At 37.7% G+C, this 21,251-nt stretch overlaps 1 protein-coding gene across 9 annotated transcripts in view; it reads left to right on the top strand.

The window, feature by feature from the left end:
* Positions 1-21,251, top strand: part of GTDC1 (glycosyltransferase like domain containing 1) — a 234,639-nt gene that overhangs the window by 13,686 nt on the left and 199,702 nt on the right. For 2 of the 9 annotated variants that reach the window (XM_044437984.1, XM_044437983.1), the window contains one exon: positions 8,668-8,709. The exons of 3 other annotated variants lie outside the window; for them this stretch is intronic. In XM_044437984.1, the coding sequence (XP_044293919.1) occupies positions 8,668-8,709 (42 nt within the window). Of the gene's footprint in view, positions 1-8,662; positions 8,710-14,443; positions 14,566-21,251 lie in introns of all 9 variants that reach the window. 4 more of the 9 variants (XM_044437988.1, XM_044437987.1, XM_044437992.1 and 1 more) reach the window with 4 other exon arrangements.

Genomic DNA, 21,251 nt, shown 5'->3' with positions numbered 1-21,251 from the left:
TTAGTTGGTATTGGAGCCTCATTGTCTGTTTTGCTGGGAGAGGGCACATATAAATCATGCTGTTAAACAGCTACTATTGGTTTTCTGTTTTCTAATTATCTGTAATAATCTCATCAAGTAATCTAGAAAATATTTTCCTGTAACTAATAAACTTTGGATTAGAACATTGATTTGTCTGGCATTATCAATTTAATTAGTTCTGTTACTATATACTGCTTGTGCAGCTGTTATGGAAAAGCCATATATAAGTTTTTAAGTAAAAATATTGCAAACTTCCTTTTGAGTGAAATAGATATGGCTCATCATTCAACAACTATATTAAGTTTAATTAATTGTGGCTGGTTGTGTTTCACTCTGTAGGGTGAAATAATTGCTGTTACTTGGTCTCTGAACAAGTAACTTATGTGGTTATTTCTACTTCTTGGAAAAATTGCTGTTTCCTTGGTTGTACCACTGTATATTCTGTTTGGAACAGGCAAGCTGTTGTTCTCCAAATGTTTTAGAATACAATTTCCATCAGTCCCAACTAACATGGCCACTGATCACAGATTATGTGTGTTATAGTCCAAAACATCTGGAGCACACCAGATGCCTACTGTTGTTTTCTGTCAAAGATTCTCAGACTTTTTAAATTATAATTATTAGTTTTAAAAGGCAAGAAATCCTTGACAACGGTTACTAAACTTTATGCAAAGAATGGAGCAGGAATCCCATGCTAGTGACCTGCATGGTGTGGAAGTTACATGAAGAACTATTATCTGCATATTTATGTTCTTGATTCTCAGTCTTGAGCAAAGTACAGTCATCTTTGGTTTCTTTTTAATGTTGTGCCTCTAAACTAAAAGATTAAGTGCTAAGATTGAGACCATCTTTGCTTTGGAATGTCTTTGAGACTCATTCACACCTAACTCTTTGATGCTAGTCAGCTGGGTGTTTCCTGGCAGACAGGACCCTGCAGGGAACTTGTGGATTCCACCTGTCTACTTCCACTTGCCTGCTATCCTGTTGGGATCAAGCCTATGTATAAAAAGATGTCTTCAATGTAATATTTTTGAAGACAGTGAATGATAGGGATGAGGAGAAAATCTGCATTAACCAAGGAAGGAATGTTGATATTACATGTCAATTCTAGGTGCTGCTGTTAAAAGTTAACTGTCTTTACCTGATTATAAATATGTGGTTGGGCTTTGAAAGAATAACCCATTTGAAAGTTAGTTAATTGGTTTGGGCTTGTGGTAATGCTGTCTAGTTTTCCTTGGGGCTCACGTTGCCCACTTTTTTATAATTACCAGATACCCCTAGAGACAGTTTCTGTTGTAGTAACCACAGCAGTATGAAGTTGTATGGTACTTTATGTAAAGGATATTTGTAGGTAAGTATTTCTACTCTCTCTGGCAAATTCAGTAATTGACTGCCAGTTTTATTAAAGGGGCAAAGTGTCGTGAGCTGCATTTCATCCACCCAACAATAACCACCTCGAGCTGTTCTGAGCAAAATTCTCTTTATTGTTTCTACACATAAATCATTCAGTCAAGTTTCTGAGTGTGCACAAAGCACTGTGTTGACCCCAACCTTATTTCCTAAAGCTTTCCTTATGAACCCATTTGTGACCCAACCCTTGGGGAGGAGTGCTGTGAAAGAGAGTGCATTTCCACACTTCTCAACCAATTGGGCTTCTCATTGTTGCTGCCACCTAGCTGAGAGAAGGGAGCTGGTAAAATATGTACAGGGAAAAAAGGGAGCTTTCCTTCCTCTCTTATATCAGATTTGCTCATATCTCATAGCAATGCGTAAAGAAGATGAAGGATCTAAACGACTAGAACAGCATAGGTTATTAAACTGGCAATTATCTATGGGTGGGATGTAGTGCATTTTATACATCATCAGTTGTGTACTATGGTTCTATCCATATATGTATCTGTAAAGTTCGAGGCTAAGGAACCCGCTCAAGGCTGCTCTTGGGAAGCAATGAAAGCCATTTATGAATTAGTCAGGTAGGATTTGATTTGTTTAATTAATGTAATTTCCAGGTTTTGCAGTGCTCTGGAATGGTATTGTATTGAACATGTTACTCAGAAATTGATATATTTTAGTTACCATCTGCTGTTTTTAGATTTTTATTTCATAAGGGGCATTAATTTAGATTTAACTTTAATATAGGTAATATCTATGACTGTACCAAAATCCTCTGTATATTTTCTAGCCAGGGAGTTGCGGTGTCATAACTATATAAGCTGGAGCAGAAAATACTTACTTATTTAACATATTTTAGGGCATTGTTAGGTCAGACATCCTACAAAGTGGCTTCCATAAATATATTATGTAATACAGAATACAAAATACAAAAAGAAAAAATGCCAACCCATCTGCAGTAGGTACATATTATTGAAAACAAATAAGGCCACAGTCTCATCCATTTCTTACTGGTTTTAAAATTACTAGGAGTACTCTTCTATATATTTTTGAAACCTGTTTTTAATTAAAAATTTGCAATTTTTGGAATTTTGAAGAAACTATCAAACAGTTGTTGAACCTAGTAGACCTGGCTATATTTTATTCCCAACTGGACTAAAAATGTACTATAGTTCCATATTGTTTTTGTGGTTACAAAAGTATGTAGAAAATATAACAATAAACAGTTAATGCATTTGATTTACAGATTCAGTTCCCAGCTAAAGTGCTGTTTAGTTAATCTTTAGGCCTCATTTTGATAATGGCCTTGACTGCTGCTTTCAAATATGAGCTTGAAATTTTTAGAGGTAACAGCATGTTGTTTTTATCTTAAGGTATGCATACTTAAATAGAAAAAGGCTGGCTGGTTTATGCTTGGAGTTGTAGGACATTTTTTCTATCCATAAGATTGTATCTTTTATAAATGAAGGAATTCTATGAATGCTCAATCAGCCATAGAAGAGTCTGCCCAATTGCATCAGATTCAAGTTAACTGTTGGGTTAACTCCATGATCTTAAACTCATTTATATAGAATTAGACTTTGCTAAGTATATTTAAATATGCTGCCTAAAATCAAAACTTCATTTTGAAATTGGATCCAAGCCATATTTTACCAAAACATATTACTTGTCATTCTTTGTCTTTTAAAGAATTCTACTTATTAAATGGATAATAATATTACATATGTAGTTAATCTTACCTTTTTATTATGTAGGAAAGTGATCTAACTATTTTGATTAGATTATGAAGCCACATTTATTTTAAAATCTCTATTTTGGGGTTTGGGCTCATACAGATTACCTTTAAACCCAGGTTGATTATTTTTGTTAGGTTCATTTGGGGAAAATATTACTTATTTTAGTGCTTATTTACGTGGCTCCATTTTTTAAAGTGAAATACCTTTGAAACTGTAATTCCATGGCCAGTGAGGTAGGTCCAACCATAATTTGCTTTATTTTGTTTATTTCAGCTATTTAGTTCTGCACTTTAGTGTTTCCACTCAAAGGGTTGTGACTTTGGATGACTTGTTGGCTGCTTTCCTTCAGCATAGTGCCCTTAGGGCACAATCCTATGGCAATTAGATGTTGTCTAGCCAGCAGTTGGATAGGTGTTCAGCTTCAGTCTCAGAGCTGGCACTCCAGCCATGCATATGGAGTTATTCTTTCCACTTTGTCTGCAGCTCTGAAGTTACGAGTTTGACTTTAGAGGCTGCCCGGGAAGGGCCATTCCAGAGGGCAGGGATGGGAGGAGGGAAGCATAATCAGGAAACAAGGAACCTCAGTGGTATTTCACTCTTCCTTGTGAGCATGGGCAGGAGACACAGATGGCTGAAATTGGCCATCTGTATCTTTTGTGTGGTGGAGGAAGTACTCCTGCTGCCCTTAGTTGGAGGCCTATAATCCTCTGAGCTTAAAGGGTTACAGGCAGCCATGCTGGATGGGAGCCTTAATGTCTTTGAGTCTAATAGGTCACTTTGGCTGCAAAACTCTTGTGGGGACTGCAGCACCTTAGATGCTCTTTGGGCCTAGTCTACCCCACAAAATAATAAAGGAATTGCAGATTGCCCTCTAAAAAGGTGTGCCTTCTTGAAGCTTTCTGTTTCCCCTGTGGAGTATTTGTTGATGATGTCTGGGCCAGTCAGTAGTGGGGTGGTACATTTTATCTGCTCATTGCATCATTGACTCCAATTGCAGTTTCATTTTCAGACAATAATTTTCAGTGTTTTCAGACCTGGACCACAATTTCAGCCTAAGCATAGATTTTCTGTCACTGCTTTCCTCTAGGCTTATCACTCTGGAATTGCTGAAAAGCAACCATCAGTAAGGTTGAAGAGTGGATTGAAATAAAATTTGGAAGATTTTGCAAGAATGCAATGGCAAAAAAATAATATGCTTTTGCATGTTTAATTACCATTGGTGCTGCTTGCATTGAGGAAGAAGGACATGTCTAGAACAGTACATATTGAAAAGTTTCATTGACTTTGCTACTTTCTTGAACATTGGATTATCTTCTGGGGTTTTTTTTGCATGGCAAGAGACCTATCAATCATTGAGCTTTTTTTAAAAGAATATAGCTTTCCTTTTCAATGTTGGAAACATGAATCCTTATCGTCCAGTAATTAATAGGCTGAATATTTAACAATCTAAATATACCCTTAGAAATGCTGTAAATCAGTAATGTACAAGTAATGGTTACTTCCTGGTTGGATTTCTGTAACGTACATTACGTGGGGCTGCCCTTGAAGACAGTCCGGATACTTCAGATGGTGCAAAATAGAGCTGCCAGGATGCTGTCGGGGAGTGGGCATTATTCTCATATAAACCCAGTCCTCTATCAGCTCCATTGGCTTCCCATCGAAGTCTGGGCTCAATTCAAGGTGCTGGTTATTAACTATAAAGCCCTAAACGGCTTGGGACCAGGATACCTAAAGGAACGCCTTCTTCCCTATTTGCCCTCCCACCCCCTGAGATCGGCAGCAGAAGCCCTCTTCCAGGAACCCTCTGTGAAGGACATTAGGAGACAGAGTACCCGGAGGAGGGCCTTCTCTATGGTGGCACCCCGCCTATGGAATGCGCTCCCCAGAGAGGTCTGCCTGGTGCTGTCAGTATATGTTTTTTGGTGCCAGGTTAAGACTTTTTTATTTAATCAATATTTTAATAAGTTTTAATATTGAATTTTATCATCATATTTTAATTGCAGCCAGAATGGGTCGTTAATGTATTTATGTTATGTTAGGTATTTGTATTTTATTTGTGTAAGCCATCCTGATGCTCTTGCAAAGGACGGCATACAAATATCTTGAATGAATGAATGAATGAATGAATGTGTCATCTGGAATATATATACATAGTGCTTATAAACCTTCAATTTTTGTTTTGTTTTTTAATCTTGAGGTGCACTCTCTACTCTCTAAAACTTCCAAGGTGTTTTTCAAATTTAAAAAAATCCAAAAATTAGGCACAAAAGCATCAATAAAAGATTATGCCAGTAATGTATATGTGGTATATCCCTCCAAAATCATCTTATACCATGATGTTACACTTAATTTTAAGCCACATTTTCAATGTAGATTTTTAAAAGAAGCCTTGTAAGGTATGTAACACATGTTAGAAGGGACAATTTTTTAAAAGAATAACTTATGGAAAAATATAGGTGTATAGGTGTTCATGGTTCACCTGTATGTTTGTATTACAAAAACAGAATTCAGAAAATAATCCCCTATTGAATTTAATTACATTTTAGCATTTCATTTAGCATAACATTTTAATAAGCTTCTTGACCTGACTAGTATATTCTCATGCTTGATAATTTATATACATACAAAGCTGTATAGTTTAAGAATATGGATGGAAGCAAAGCACACTTTGTGTTTCTGCTCTATTGTTCATCCAGCGGAGGTGGTTAAAATATATTCATTTAAAATCGTGTAGAAATGTCTTTTGGGAAACTTTAAAATACTCTTTTGTGCAAGCAAAGTCAAACACAGTGTTTCAAGTGTCAAAGGTAAGGCGTTTTTGAATCATTTTGAAACATGTGGTTGCAACTTCTAAAGTACTTTCAAGATTGAAAGTAGAACACAGGTTAGCATTTCCATCTTCATACCTGCAATTTGCATCATCTCTAGAAAGAAAGCATTTACTGTCCATTTGTAAGGCGCATATCGAAAGCACATGCATTAAATGTCATGCCACATGTCAGTTTTAGTTTAGATATGGGAGAATCTTTTGGTTATTTTTTTAATTCTCTTTTCACCTCCCCATGGTTTTTCCCTATTTCAGAGTAAAACAGCTGTATAACACATGTGGGTGCTTTTCTCTAGATTCTCTTTTTTGCAGGGGGGAGGGGGTTCTTGACATTTTAAATTTAGAATTTTGTTTGAGCCTTGTCTGCAGGAAATGTTTGTAAATAGATTTAGTTGACTTCTGCATCTGCTCATTATCATTTTTTCTTACTAGTTCTGAATATGCTTTCAGCACTGAACACATTTTGAAAATGTTAAAACAATAAGGTGTTGGTTCACTTGCTGTAATCAGCCTGTACATAGAGGAGCAATACTTATGCTGAGACTCAAATGTTGAAGTGCTTCAGTGGAGGGCGCTTCAGTGGAACCAATTCCTTTGCACCATGATGCTAATTTACTAAAGTGAATAAGGAAGCTCTGTCATATAGGACCCACGAATTGTACCCAGTTGTAGATGTCTCCTGTGGTGGTATGAGTAATTGAAAATTTCGAGTGTCATCCAGAAGTTTGAGTTCAGTGTCATCGATATTCATATGGTATGTAGCTCTGCCTCTGTTTTTCACCCTCTAATCCTAGGGAGGCTATAGAATTTTTGCACCAGTGTCTGGAGAAAAGCAAACAAGCTGAAGCTTCTGCTCATAAGAAGGCAGAAGTATTGTGGGTGGAGAAGTAGGCCAGTATGAATAGAAGTCTTGGTTATGGTTGCATTTAATGTGAAGCACTGTGTTTGCAGCCTGAGGCCTCTCTGTGGATACACATGTGGTTCCAGTGGGTTGGAGTGCTTGTTACTAGCTTAGGTTAGTATGGCAACTATGGTCCTATGCAGAAAAAGCAGACTTGGCCTCAGTGACCATGCACTAGTGACATCCAAGCTAGAGTAATGTAATGCCTTCTAGGTGGGACTGCCATTAAAGACTGTTCATAAACTTCGAGTACAGAATGTGTTTGCTGGGGTCTGGTTCTGCTGGTTGGGTGTGGGTGGCACAATGATGTAGTAGTTACGCTCGTACCTGCAGGGTCAGGGTCTGCAAGAAAGCAGCAGAGGGGAGGTTTCTCTTCAACTCCATGGCAACTTCAGAGTTCGATTTGATATTGCAAGCTCTTAAACAAAGAAAGTAACAGCTGTTTTCACTCCATGATCAGAAGGCTTGATCACAAACGGAGAAATGCAGCTGTCAATTTCACTTAGTTTCCTATTTTAGCAATATCAAGTTCAAATCACCCTGAATTTTGAGTATTTTCTCAGTGTTAAATTTGTCCTAAAACCTTGAGAATTTTAAAAGTTTATGTGAAAATCAGTACATTAATCTATAGAGGTTTGAGTGGCTCTTTGCTTAAAATACATATTGTTTCAAGACATTTTCTTAATGTTATGGTTCCTAACGTACACATTTTCCCTCACAGTTTTGTTTACTGAACAACCCCATTGCAAAATTTCAGTTTTGCTTTGCATAGTGGTTCAGAAGTAGAAATAGGATTCTGAACAATTTTTTTCCTCTTTTTAATCATAGAAAGACTCCTTTCATTAATACAACTTTCATTCTGTGTAGCAAAGCTCCTTCCATTCACACAACAAAGCTGTTTTGGAAAATGGGCATACAGAAAAATGCATATTGTGAACATGCTTTCAAAACTTGCATTTCTATTATGAAGTTTAAGAGATGTGAAAAAAGGAAGGAAATTTTGCTGAACAGCAGTTGTAGTTGCAAAATCTGCCAGTGAATGATTCCTGGTCATTTTATGTATTATTTTATTTATAAAAGTTTATACTGACCCTTATCACATGTTGGTGCACAATGATCAAATAAGCATGGTTACAATGTATATGTTAGGTGAAATGGCATACCATTTGCCATGTGTTTGAGATGCAGAGCCAATATGCCTAATGCTGTTACTTTTAAAGTGCATGCTTGGGCAACAGGAATATATATCCTCTTCTGTCATGGTAGAAGGTCTGCCTTTCTGACAGTTAAAGGCTCCCCTTCTGGTATTTGATACTTCCAGGACTCTCCCTAAAAATTATAACTCATAAATGTTTATGAAGGGAAAATTTGTAGGTTTCTAATAATATATTTTAAATGTTTTTAAAGCTCTGCGTATAGACCTATTCAAGAGACAGGGTTACAATTCTTCACCCATGTAAGGTGCAAAGATTCTATTAATTTCATTGAGGTCTCAAGAATATATAAATAAACCTGTGGTAGCAGCTGCTGTGTTGAATTTCTGTAATACACCATAGGCAAAGTATACCTCATGGTATTTTGATAATTTTAGAACATGTTGCCATATCTATGTATTTACTGCTTTTGAAACAGAGTATGTAAATATCACCAACTGCATTCTGATTCCAAACCTCCTATAAAAAAGTGTGCGTTGTGCAGTTTTTTCTTTCTGTGTAAGTATTCAGCAACCAAGTCTATATGATATTGTAGTTCAACAATATTAATAAAAAGTTTCTTTTTTTAAAGAACAGTGGATACATGAAAGAAAGTCTCATAATAGAAATCATCATGAAGTAAGTTTACTTTTTTGTTTCCTAACATACTTAATAGTATTTCAAAATTAAGCAAAATACTGGCAATTTCTTTTTTCATAATCCAACATTTGCTATTTTTGTCATAAATTTTCAGAGTAATATCCTGAAAAAATAAGGATTGTAATTAAGTTGTAGGTCATGAAAATTGAGAACTTATAGAATAGTTCTGCTATATTTTTAAACATGTACATACTACATTTTCTTTCAGCTAGTGCTAAGTTGCAGTACAACTTCTTTTATTTGGGTCAAGCAGTGAATATGTTTAAAGATGTTACTTAACTTTCCATAGTTAAAACTACAACTGCAGTCCCGAGCCTTCTGTATAAACTCAGCAGCTTATAACTTGCTTCTGCTCTTTGGGTGCATTAGAAGTTAGAAACTGTAATAGCAGTGCCCATGTTTATTTCAGTGCATGGGTCTTCTGGAGTTGTCATTACATTTTGTGAACAGTGAGAGAGGCGAGGAAAGAGGACACGCAAGGCCAGGATCTGTTCCCAATAGGAAAATGCAAATAGAAACCAAAGGAGTTACCTTCTGCTAGCTCAGGTTATTTATTCATCTAGCCCATAATGTCTACTCTGGCTGATAGTAGCATTCCAAGAAGTGGTGTTCCTTGTCATTTCATAATCTGAGAGCTAGCATGACATAGTGGCTAAGAAAACTGGGCTGGGACTCAGGAGATCTGGTTTCTAGTCCCCATGCAGCTATGGAACTCACTGGATGACTTTGGGTTAGTCACAGACTCTCAGCCCAACCCACCTCACAGGGTTGTTGTTGGGAGGATAAGATTGAGAGGAAGAGGAAAATGATGCAAGCCACCTTGAGTTCCTTGAGCAGAAAAAAGGCCGGATATGAATATAATAAATAAATCAATAAATCTCTCAGCTGACGCTGTTAATTGGAGGTGACAGGATTTGAATCTAGGTGATTTTGAGTGCAAAGAGTGGCTATCATACGTAAGGTATGGCCCTTCCCTGATGGATGGGGGAGGGTAAGAAAAGCCCATTATTTTCATATCATAGCAAAAAGAGTGGTTTAAAGTGGAAGCAGAGGGATATTGTGCAATTAGAGTAGCAGATAAATTGCTATGGTTAAGTGTCGGCATTCATGTATGAGGACCTGAGGTAGATCGTAGACTCTCATTGTGTGCCCTGTACAGGTGCATGGTGCTACCACTGGGGCCCATCCTACACTGTGTGTTGACATTAGGTTCTTGGAAGTTCTACCCACAGATTAATTATACAGTGTCAGTTTTGCCCTTCCCAATACGAAAATTCTTAATATAAGCAGGAGAGGCTGGTAACTCTGTTGGCAGGGGGCTTCTTCTCCATTGCACCTTTTAAAAAACATGGGACCTGTCCATGGTTCTGAACTCCATCCCCAAACTAGGTTCACCACAGTGGACCACCATAATCCTCAGAATGGAAACTGCAATCGGTAGGAGCCCCACTGCATGTAAGATTAATTCAGTGTTCATCCCTTCTGAAAAGCTATGTGTAAATTCTATCTTCTATTTAATAGTAGTTTTTCATAACTAAACCTAAACACAGAAGTTGTAATCTAGTGATTTTCAGTTTTTCTTTTTTACTTTAGCAGCATCTCCTTGCATTGTGTGGAAAATTGTTCTCAGATTTACTCCAACTTCCAAAACTACTTTTATCAACAGACAGGACAGCTGTTGGGAAAAACGAACTACTAGAACTCAACTTCCCCTGTCCTAGGTCATAGCCAGAAATGCTGTAATTCCATGAGGAAATGAATAATAGAAAATGCAAAAATAACAATAATTACTGGAAATATAATATGTATTATATGCAATAACATGTATTACATGGAAAGCCATGCATCATTAAACTCTTCTGAGAGCCACACTGGCTATGGAGGATGGTATATAAAAGCTCGTATAAGTAAATGAATAAATAAACTTATGAATGAATGTTTGTGATTCTGATATTTGTATTTCTTTGCTCTTAAGTAAATTGAAACTGCTATTTTCATGTTTCATGACCAGATCAACCATGCTCCATCAAATGAAAGTTCTGTATACCAGATAAATGCTTATTTAAACAAAGAATGTCCATGTACATGAAATACTTTAGGCTGCAATCCTATGCATATTTCTGTAGGATTAAGCCCTAGAAACTGTTAATATCATTCTATTTATAAATGTACAACATCCCTGAAAATTAGTGAAACTTGGATTTCTTTAATGGGTCTACAATTGCAATGTGTAACCTGTTTTCTGTGAATTTGCACCTGATCTATCTCAAGGGCTTAAGGCGAGTAGCAATATTAAAATTAATTTCAATAAAGCATTGAATTCATGAAATTTGATGTTAGAATTATTTTTTAAAAAATAACTTGTAGCTGTTATAATTCTTGTTCATTAAAAAGCAAGATGCTTAGCAGTGTATCTGGAAAATAACCAGGCTCCAATTTTGGCAGATCTTTAGGAAAAGCAGTTCTACATCTGTGCAAAAGCCACTGGAATTTCCTTTCTTTGTCCCTTACTAGTATGAATTTGGCACACACAGGTTGAAAGTAACAGGCCTATATTGGTTGACTGTAAGCATTACAGTAGAATATAAGAAAGAAAGCAGTCGCTAAGGTATATAGTAACCAAGCTATTCAGCACTTTCTGGGTCAAAACTTTAAACAAGTTCTTAAGATAAGAAGGCTGTGTATATGTTGGAGCACTGGTCATATAGTTAAAGCTTTGGAATCGGCAGTCAGGATGAATGTACCAGCATGAATTATAACAGCTGCTTGATATTACAGTGCAACGCTCTACATGTCTATTTAAAAGTTTTCTTCATTGAGTTCAATTCAGCTTACTCCTAAATAAATGGATTTGTATAGCAACATTAACATGCAATCTTACTCACATGTGCCCAGAAGTAAGCCCTGTTGTGTAAGATTCTAGCATAATTCAGATAAAAATGATGAAGCTCTTGAAATGTAGAATTGAGAAAAGTACCAAACTATTGCTGCTTTCTGTGCTTCTATAATGAACAATTAATCCAAGGCTGATGGAAACTTAAAAGAAGGAAAAAGTCCCACTTTCATCATGGATGTTTCCATGTTCAACAAGTCACAAACCTTCCCAACCGGTCATACTTTGTCTGGATCAAAGCCAACATTTAGAAGATTAATATGTTCTTAAAGTCTTAACTATCTGCAGTATTTCTTACTTCCAGAACATATTGCTAAATGCCCGGCTAGATAATGATTATGTACATGCATGCCAATGTGGGCTAGTACAGCACCATGAACATACTAATGTAAGTATTCTTCCAGATCATATGAGAAATCTAATATCTAATCTGAAACCCCAGAGGCCTGCTTCCTGCTAGTGTGGACTGGAAAGTTTTGAGCCAGCAGCAGTTGGTATAATTTAACTAACCAACCAACCAATTAATTAGATTTCTGCCTTTTTTTCTTCCTTTAAAGAACAGCTTACAATCATTCTCGTCCTCCTCCTCTCAGTCTTATCCACATGGTAACCACCTTGTGAGGTAGGTTGAGCTATGAGTGTGTGACTGGCACAAAGTCACCCAGTTGGGTCAGTGGCCAAGTAAGGACTAGTCCCAGTACTGCGCTCTTAACTTCTGTGTTCCTCTAATGAAGAGCATATGAAAATGAGGTTCACTTATTTAACTTGCCTTTAATCTTAACTTGCTGTTAGTGACACAGTCAAATGTTTGTAATCTGATTAACATTTCCATTATTCCAATGAATTATTTTTTTTCAATAAAGGATTTTAAAATTTGTTTTTAGTAGCACTGAGAATATTTGCCAAAAAAGTTTGCTTAATCAGCACTGGTCTAGATCACACAGCAAACATTTTTATGTCTCAGTAAAGCTTGGATGGAAAATCCTTGCTGTTGATGACCGTGTAGACTGCTCAGTTTTTATCTTGGCTCAACTGAGAATCGGTGGTCTGCAGTCTTCTTAGAGTTGTTCTGATATTATTGAAGGTGCAGTTTCTGGAGTCATTACAAAAGTCTTGTAGTGAAAGAAGGTTAAGAGTGATTTGCTGTCTAAATCACAAGCTGTTTAATAATACCATATCTAGTCTACTCGTATGTAGTTTCAAAATGCTGTGGCATTTTTCTCACTTCTGTCTTAATCAGCTATGGGAATTTTCCTCCTCCTCTTAAAATATGAAGCCACCTGCTCATTTTCATTTCAGCAGTAACTTCCACATTAGAACTTTGCAAAATAAGCATGCAGTAAAAAGTCCCATCCTGTTGAGAATAGTTTGAAGAAGAGTTGTAAATGCTGACCATTAATAGTATTAGTAACAAAACCCCTTTTAACTGGAATATATCCAGGAATTGACTTATTAGCAAAATAAAAACCATTGCATACCCAAGCTACTTCTTCCCTTCTTAATTTCCAGCAATTAGTTTATTACCAAAATAAAAGCACTACACACCCCAGCTTTTTCTCCCCAATTAATTTATTAGCTAAATAAAATCAGTGAACACCTCAGCTATTTCTCCCCTCTCAAAATCCAGCAATTCATTTATTAACAGGAAAGCATGCCCCCCAGCCCTTTCTTTTCTCCGTTCTTCATTTCCAGTACAGTAATTAATCTCTTACAGTAAGTTTATTTATAATTTCTATTGCTTTTCATTATTAGTGAGCTGCATTTTTGACCCGATTAATACTTGAAAGCCAAGGTGGAACAGTTCCTAGAGAGTTAGTCTTAAATGTGTTAAATTCTGGCCAAAATCTAAACTTGGAAATGAGGGCTGAGGTTACATTGTTCAACCTAATAGATGTTCTCTAAATATCTTCCTGAAACTTGACTTATCTCATTTGCATTCCCAAACATGAAGGTCATTTGTGCTGCAGATAATGTTCATTTATTAAAAAGTATGCACCCGAAGTATACATTTTAATACGTACAATCCCCTTCTTCAGATAGGCAAAAGCATGGAAATGCTGATTTGGAGGTATCAGTGCAAATTATGGAAATTTTACAGTGTGAACACAAGCTTGGAAATAGAAAAAGTTCCTGAGAATTGCACACCTGCTCAGGTTTACTTTTAGGGTCGGGAACAGGATATGTTTGCATGATTTGTGAGCAGGAACAAAATTCTTATACATTCCTTATGAAAGCGACTGGATAGCCTTGAGCAAGCAGTCTGCTTTAGCAGCCAACTCTACCTGTCAGAGCTATTGTAAGGCTAACATATTTCTTTGATCAAATTGGTAGAAGAATTTAATACAATATAATAAATCATAGCTATAATGTGAGAATACTTTTGTGGTATGCTGAAGCCACCTGGAGTATGTCTTAGTAAAAGAAGTCTGGAGTAGATGTGGTCAACATTCTGTCCCAACACAATGTTTATTACATCACACTGATCTTTATAGAGCCATTACATCTCTGTGCTTTATGTGAAGTATGAAATTTTTATCTCCAGCTTTCAGCAAAGAAAGGTTCTAGGGTGAGAAAGATGGAAGTAACATGTAGTATTAATCAAAATGTAATGAATAATAGCTGCTATGCATACGGTGTATTCTATTGCAGATATCTGTATATTTCTTTTTCTGCCAGCTGCCTGGTAGTTGACACTGTTTTGGGAGTGCATTCCAGCTGATTGTCACCTTCGCAGAAGCTGGAGGAGAGAAATGTGGATGTTAGATAGCTTTGCCTGTGTTGACATTTCGCTAGAGTGAATTTTCTTTGTGTATCTTCCAGCAGAAGTTCACACACAGGTGTCTTTCTGATCTAAGCTTTGAAGCCTCATGGACAGGTTTACATGGTTCCAGCCTGTAAAAGTGAAAGCAGGATACTTTGATTAGCAGGGATACAGTCAAAAGGTAAAAACAAAGTGGTGTTGATAGAAGAAGACTTTCCTTTCTTGTGTTTTAATAAGTTAAAATACTAATCAGGCAAACACGTTCAAAACCACAAGGATTGCCTGGACAAGCACGAAAGATTTTTCCTATTCTCCTGAATTCCGTGGGGAAGTTTGTAGCTGCTCATCAAAGGATCACAACCTACAGTTCATAAATCATTTTCTTCGATGTCATATGTTTAGTTTATATCACTTTTTCGAAAGAGCTTCCACTTCCTACCAAAGAGATAACAGCATTGGAATAATTCCTCAGAGTGGATATAGATAAGCATGAACTGCAATTCTGTGTACACTTGAATGTTATGCAGATTGTAGTAAGAGGTATAGAATTTGGTTACCCCAAAAGTCTATTTGGTTTTCATCATGGTAACTGTTTTGTGTTTGTGAAAATCAATGTGAAAAAGTATTTGAAAGATTTAAATGAAAATCGTGTTTATTCAAGTACCAGAGTGTGTCTGTCCCTTATGACATTCACTCATCTTCCTTTATAAAGTTATCTCTACCATTATTTCTTTTTTTGACATTCATGAACAAAGTGCTTTCCTGAGTTTGGAATATAGACGCAAACTGAACAAAGATGTTAATACATAAAAGCCTCTCTGTCTGTTTTTCTCTTAACTTAGGACAATTTGTTTTAGAGACAACATTTGACATTTGTGGCACAAAATATCAGGGCTTCTGTATATCAGATGTTTAATGTGCTCTTTTGATTCTTCACTAATGGTAGTTTGTACAACAATGTTATCATCCTCCAGGCTTCTCCTGTGCTTTCCAAGCATTTTTGTGGGGGGTTTTAAGAGAGAGGAAATATGGTAACTGAAAATGGCAGAATGAACTGGAATGAAAAGCTTGTGTATTCTTGCAGTTCTGCTATATGTCATGCCACCTTGTTGTCATGCAATGGATCATGCAGAAAGGCAAACAAAGGTAAACTCCAGAAAATGGGGTAAGGGAAATGTAAATAAGTGTATCTTAATTTTGCAAAGGGTTTGGGAGCAGAATCCTTGATAAAATGGTGGGTTAAAGGCTTCATATAGAGAAGCCCTTTCTTTTTTTAGTACAAAAAATACATTGATATATTGTAATAATCCAAATGCTAATATGGCATAATTCATGATATGTTCATGATAGTTGATTCACAAATGAGTTTGGTAGTGTGAGATGGAATGTGCATGGGAAGATGCATTACAGGTTTATCCAACCAGGTACTATCCAAATGTCTTGGACTATAGTTCCAATCATACTGAAGCCATTGGTCAGGCTGGCTGGGGTAGATGGGAGGTATAGTCTAACACTTCTGAAAGCATGTAAGGGAAGTGTGATATTTTGTGCCAACAATGACCCTTGTTAAGTTTGTAGTTCAATCTTACCAGCAATCCTGGATCCCTTTTAGGCCAAACAAGCGTTTCTCCCCCTCCTTTCCAATTTGCTTTGTCAGTCAAAATGTAGAATTACTAATCTTTTGAAGTGTGCCTCTTTGGAAATGATTAGTCAGCCTTGAGATAAAGGCAAGGGTTTCCCTTCAAAGGGCTAGAAGAGTGGGGCTGAAGTTGTAAGCTGAAATGGGGAAGCCCTGTGGCCCAGATTCAACCCATGAGCTGAAGGTTCCCCATCCTTGTTCTAGACAAACATCTAGGCAGAAGCACATTTTTTCAGATATGGGTGAATGCCATGATCGAAAACCTATTATGTTCCTCTCTTTCATTCCTTTTACTACTGAGAAATCTACTGGTAATAGTGATCACCTTTATTCGAGCTTGCATGAACACCTCACATGCACATCATACTTACATATGCATTAATTCATGAGCAATGGGATTTCCCCTGATGCCCTCCCCAGCATTAGGACAACTGTGTTTCCTGTTCACATGTTGTTTAATCAGCTTTTATAGCAACTGAAAAGTCTGTAAAGAATTCTGTGCTGAGAACTGTGTTTTTAGTACAAAATATACATGGAGCCTATAGTTCTTCCACACAAAAATTGACTTTATTTCAGTAGTAAATAGTATAGTGGGGAGGGAGTAAGTTTGTTGTGGCTGTTTTTAAATAATTGGGAGTTAGACCTCCTTACTGATTTGTTGCCTAACCACCTGGGGCTATTCCAGTGGATTCAGATTGACTGCCGACTGCTGTTATGGGAGGCGAGATGCTCACAGTAATGCTGTCCTTCAGTGCAGAGCATACAGTTTGCAAGGGTCTCATTCCTCTCTCCTCCTCCTTCCCCAGGCCTTGCCTTGCCCCTCTCTTGCAGAAAAGGGTCTTACTCCTATCAGCTGCTCTAAGGAATATTTCAAAGGAAATCATTCAAATACTTTCCCTGATCTTATAAACATGATTAGGAACAGTACATGCACTTGGTTTCTGTGCAAGGGCAAATTTTGATGCTACAGCAACATTGGCTTTGAGAGTTAGAGCCATTCTCCAGAATAAAATGGGACATGAGGGGGGAAAGGTAAAATAGGATTGGTTCTTCTACATTAGACACCCCCCCCACACACACACACAGACACTGTACTTAGGATGAACAGTACAATTTAATTGTAGAAGTAATTTTGTTTGTCGTTCATTTATAAAGCATTTTCTGTATTCTCACTTGCTGCTGCTTTTTAGGAAGCATCTTTTCAGAAGTTATAGTGTATTTCTTTCTGAATATAAAGTAGTTCCAGCATACTTGGAATGCTTTGGAGTAGATCAGCAAGTCGTTACAGTGAAAGCTTTCAAGAGGCAATACATTAGGAAAAAAGCAGCAGTAGAGATACCTGTAGAGAGCACCAGGCGTGCCCTAAAGCAATAGACAATAATTAGTTGCCTTATTCCCATGCAAACTCTCCCAAGTGTTGATGTTTATGAAATTCAGAGATCAGTGGAATATCTCAGACTCTGCCTGCTGAAGTTGTTTATGCCCATTCAATTTTTAATGTACCTGTACGATGCTTTGATGAGGGCACTTAGCCCAAAGAGACTTACACACTTAATCATACCTCTACTGATTTTTTTCACAGCACAAAAAAGTAGGAGTAGTTGATCCAAGTATTTCAAGTTCTGACTTGAACTTCAGAATTAATCACAACATATTAATGTATTGATTCCCAGGGTTTCGTCTCCCAGTTTCAATGAAACAGTATGATCCAGTGTCATTGGATTGTAAGGTTCCTGCTGGCAACAGTATCTGAAGAGGTTACAGTTACTGACTGCTTGAGGACACCTGATTTGTTAATTGTTTGATTCCTGCTTCCACTGAAAAAAGAGCACCCAGGGTCTTTCATGTGATTTGACATTCTATAGCAGTGCTGCCATGTATGTAATTTGCTAACGGTGGTTGGTAAGGAGATATACATAAGTTATGAATTACCTCTGCACTGTGTATTACTTGAAAAGATGTGTTTTAAGGTTTTTTTTTTTTTTTAGGAATCTGTTTTCTTTGTGCTGTATAAACTCATTCTAAATTCTGGTTGTTCTTATTCAGTTTTCCTGAGTGAATATGTGACTCTGGAGATCCCCTTTTTGCCAGTGTCACACTGAACATAAAAGGCACAGGTAGGGGCTGTGGGCTGAACCTATCAGTCTCCAAAGAAACAGCAATCTGATGGCTGGTGTGGCAAAACTACTACTCACAGTGAATGGGAGATCTTAGGAGATTGAAAGAGGTCACTCAGAGCAGAACTGAGAGGATTTATTTTCCATTTAAAATTCAGGTGATCACTAAAGCAGCATGACTGAGTTTCCACTCACTTTCATCCAGTTGTGAAGATTGTCTTTAAGCATTCTCATGGGATACAAATTAGCTTCTTCTGGGCCATTACCAGGCTGGCCTTTATTTCTTGGGAAATCCTAGCACTGCTGTCACCAAATTCAGGCTCCTTTGTAGAGGGAAAAGGGGCATCTTGGTTTCACCCTTTAAGCATCATGTCAAGATCAAGTTATATTCAAGCATATTTCTTTAAAAAGCACAGTTACACCATATAAGAAAGATATGTGTGGAACAAGTTACATAATAACACAAATCAAATTTTGGTCACTTTTATTCCAGATTGAATTTGTGGAATATATTACCTTTCCAGCATACCAATCCATGGAGTTTAAGGTTCATGAATAGCAATGTATTGCACCTGCTTTGTACTGGATTTTCATTCTGTCTAGATGATAGACAGATTTTCCTACCATTCCTTGCAATTGAATGGACCATATTTAAAAGTGAATATTTATTTTAAATATTTATATCCAGGCCCTCCTGTGCTTTAGGGTGGCTTATAATTATATAAAATGCTGAAATCACCAGCTTCCCTTAGTTGCATCATTGTAGGGGAATTTCTGTTGCTGGGGAATTTCTATTAGGAACTCTCACCAAGCTGTTTTCTCTAACTTGCTCTTCTGCCTGAGTAAACACCTACTTAGGAATATTTACTTCATGTAGAGCAGGGGTCTCAAACTCGTGGCCCGCGGGCCAATTGCCGGGACGGGCGGGGCACGGGGAGGGGCCCTGCGGCCTTCAAAGTGCCGGTGGCGCCCGGGCCGGCCTCCGGGAGCGACGCGGGAAGAGCGGCCCACCACCACCGCGGTGGTGGAATACTTGATGCGGCCCAGCCTCACCCAGACTCTACTTCCAGCGGCCCCCAGGTAAGTTGAGTTTGGGACCCCTGATGTAGAGAAACATACTCGCTTTTGAGATCTTCGCTTGTATGGCTCATCTAGGTAGTAAAATAGATCTTATAGAAGACCAGTTGAACCCAGTCTAGTGGATTTGTCACTGAGTTGTGTACTTGTCAATATAAAATAACTAATAATAGAACAAAACTTTATAGCAAGAAGGACAATGATGCAGGTATGTTACATAGTCTATTGCAGGTCATGCAAAGTATGCACGAGCATGTTTTCAAGACACAGACCTTATCACAGTCTCTCCTTCCCAAACCACCTGTGGGAGAATGTTGCAGTTACTGGCTTAGACTTGAGAACTTCTCTCCAGCCCTAAGTATTGCATGTAACAAGAAGAATTTATTTCCTACTGTATATGGAGGGTCAAATCCCCATTTGGAGGCATAGGAGGGAAGTCATGCTAGAACTTTTGGGTGCATTTCTCCCTTCCACACATCTTTGTGTTCACTGCAGAGATTCGGATTTTGCTACGTAACAGATGACCAGCTTTCCTTAACAAACCAAGCAGCTTTGGTTTATAGTCCAACATTAGATTTTAGTGTTGGTGCATGGTTCTTTTGAACATGTTATTAAAAGTACTGCCAGCTCACATGGAATGGGGCAACTGATGAATACAGGGTTAATTAAATTTAACATGGTTTTTGACAAAATCAGTGATGAGACAAAGAATTTCTGCTTCCTAATAATCATTTGCACAGAATGTAGTACCTTAGAAGTTAAGTAAGAGAGAAGTTGCATAGAGAGAAAGGAAGTATTGTTAGCAAATGGAAAGTGGAAAACTTACCTGTATCTTCCTCCCAAAAAGGGGGTCTGAAACATATATTTTCAGTAAAATGATTGTTTTAGTTGTAGTTTTTGCCCCCTCATTTACAATGGAACTGTAATGTGCAAAATTTTGTAACTTCCTATGATTTATGTTAGCAGTGGGTTCAGATAGCTTACTGATCAATGTAAAGCAATGTATGCAATTATACATAGTATAAATTGGTTATTATATTATAAATTGATTTAATATTTAAGTGTGTATGCACTCGTAAAGGACTTCCATGAATTGCCACTCTGATACTAAACTCCTTGGAACATTTTGAAGGAGTACTAATAGGAGGCTGAGTAGCTCCCATGTGGGATTGTGAACTGTTCAGACTTAGATCCTGGGCTGCATCCATTTTAAAAAATAGTTCTTGGATGTGATAAAATCCTTAAGAGCTTATTATTAATATTCTTGTTTAAACATACAATAAAATTCATTCGAAGTACTAATAACAAGGTAGTTGATATAGTTGACTCAGATCTTTCTGTGTGTAACTTTTAAATATTGAAAGACTATTCATCTTAGTAAAGTTTATGTCCTATATCTAAATATGTTGTGCACCAAAATAGTGAAAAAGATAATAGGACTAGAGGGAAAGCCCGACTGACTGTTAGAAAATCCAAGCGCTTAGACCATGATCCTGATTTTTGAAAAGCAAAAAGCAAGCACTGGCCCAAATGTTGGCAGTGAACAATGGAACATAATTGTACATTTTGCCTGCTGGAAATAGGAATTAGGATGAATGCAAGTTCCTGTCATCATTGGGCCTAAGGTAATAGGGTAAATTTTGGTCAGAGAGAAGCACCCTGTGCATTGTGTAAGTTTAATTTCATTTCTATGAAGAGTCCTTTTACTAGTAAGAGGGTTGCAGCTTTGCAAGGATAGGCCTCGAAGGAGATGAACCCTGTAATGCAGGGGTCCTCAAACTTCCACCAGGGGGCCAGTTGAAAGCTGCTGGCACTGGGCGTGGGCCGGAAAGGTGGTGCTGGCGATGTGCACAGGCCAGTGGGGGGGACAGCGGGGGGCGGGGGTGGGTACGCGCCACAAGGCGGGCGCATGAGGCAGCAGCTTGCTCGCTTGGAGATCGGTTCCTCCCCGTGCACTGGGCGATGTGGGCGGCAGTGGGTGCGTGCGTTGGTGCATGTGCGTCGGATCCAAATGGGCATGGCGGGCCGAATCTG

The sequence above is a fragment of the Varanus komodoensis genome, unplaced genomic scaffold, assembly GCF_004798865.1.
Source record: "Varanus komodoensis strain SLA01 unplaced genomic scaffold, ASM479886v1 scaffold32, whole genome shotgun sequence".
NCBI lineage: Eukaryota > Metazoa > Chordata > Lepidosauria > Squamata > Varanidae > Varanus > Varanus komodoensis.
This window is presented reverse-complemented; position numbering and strand designations above follow the sequence as displayed.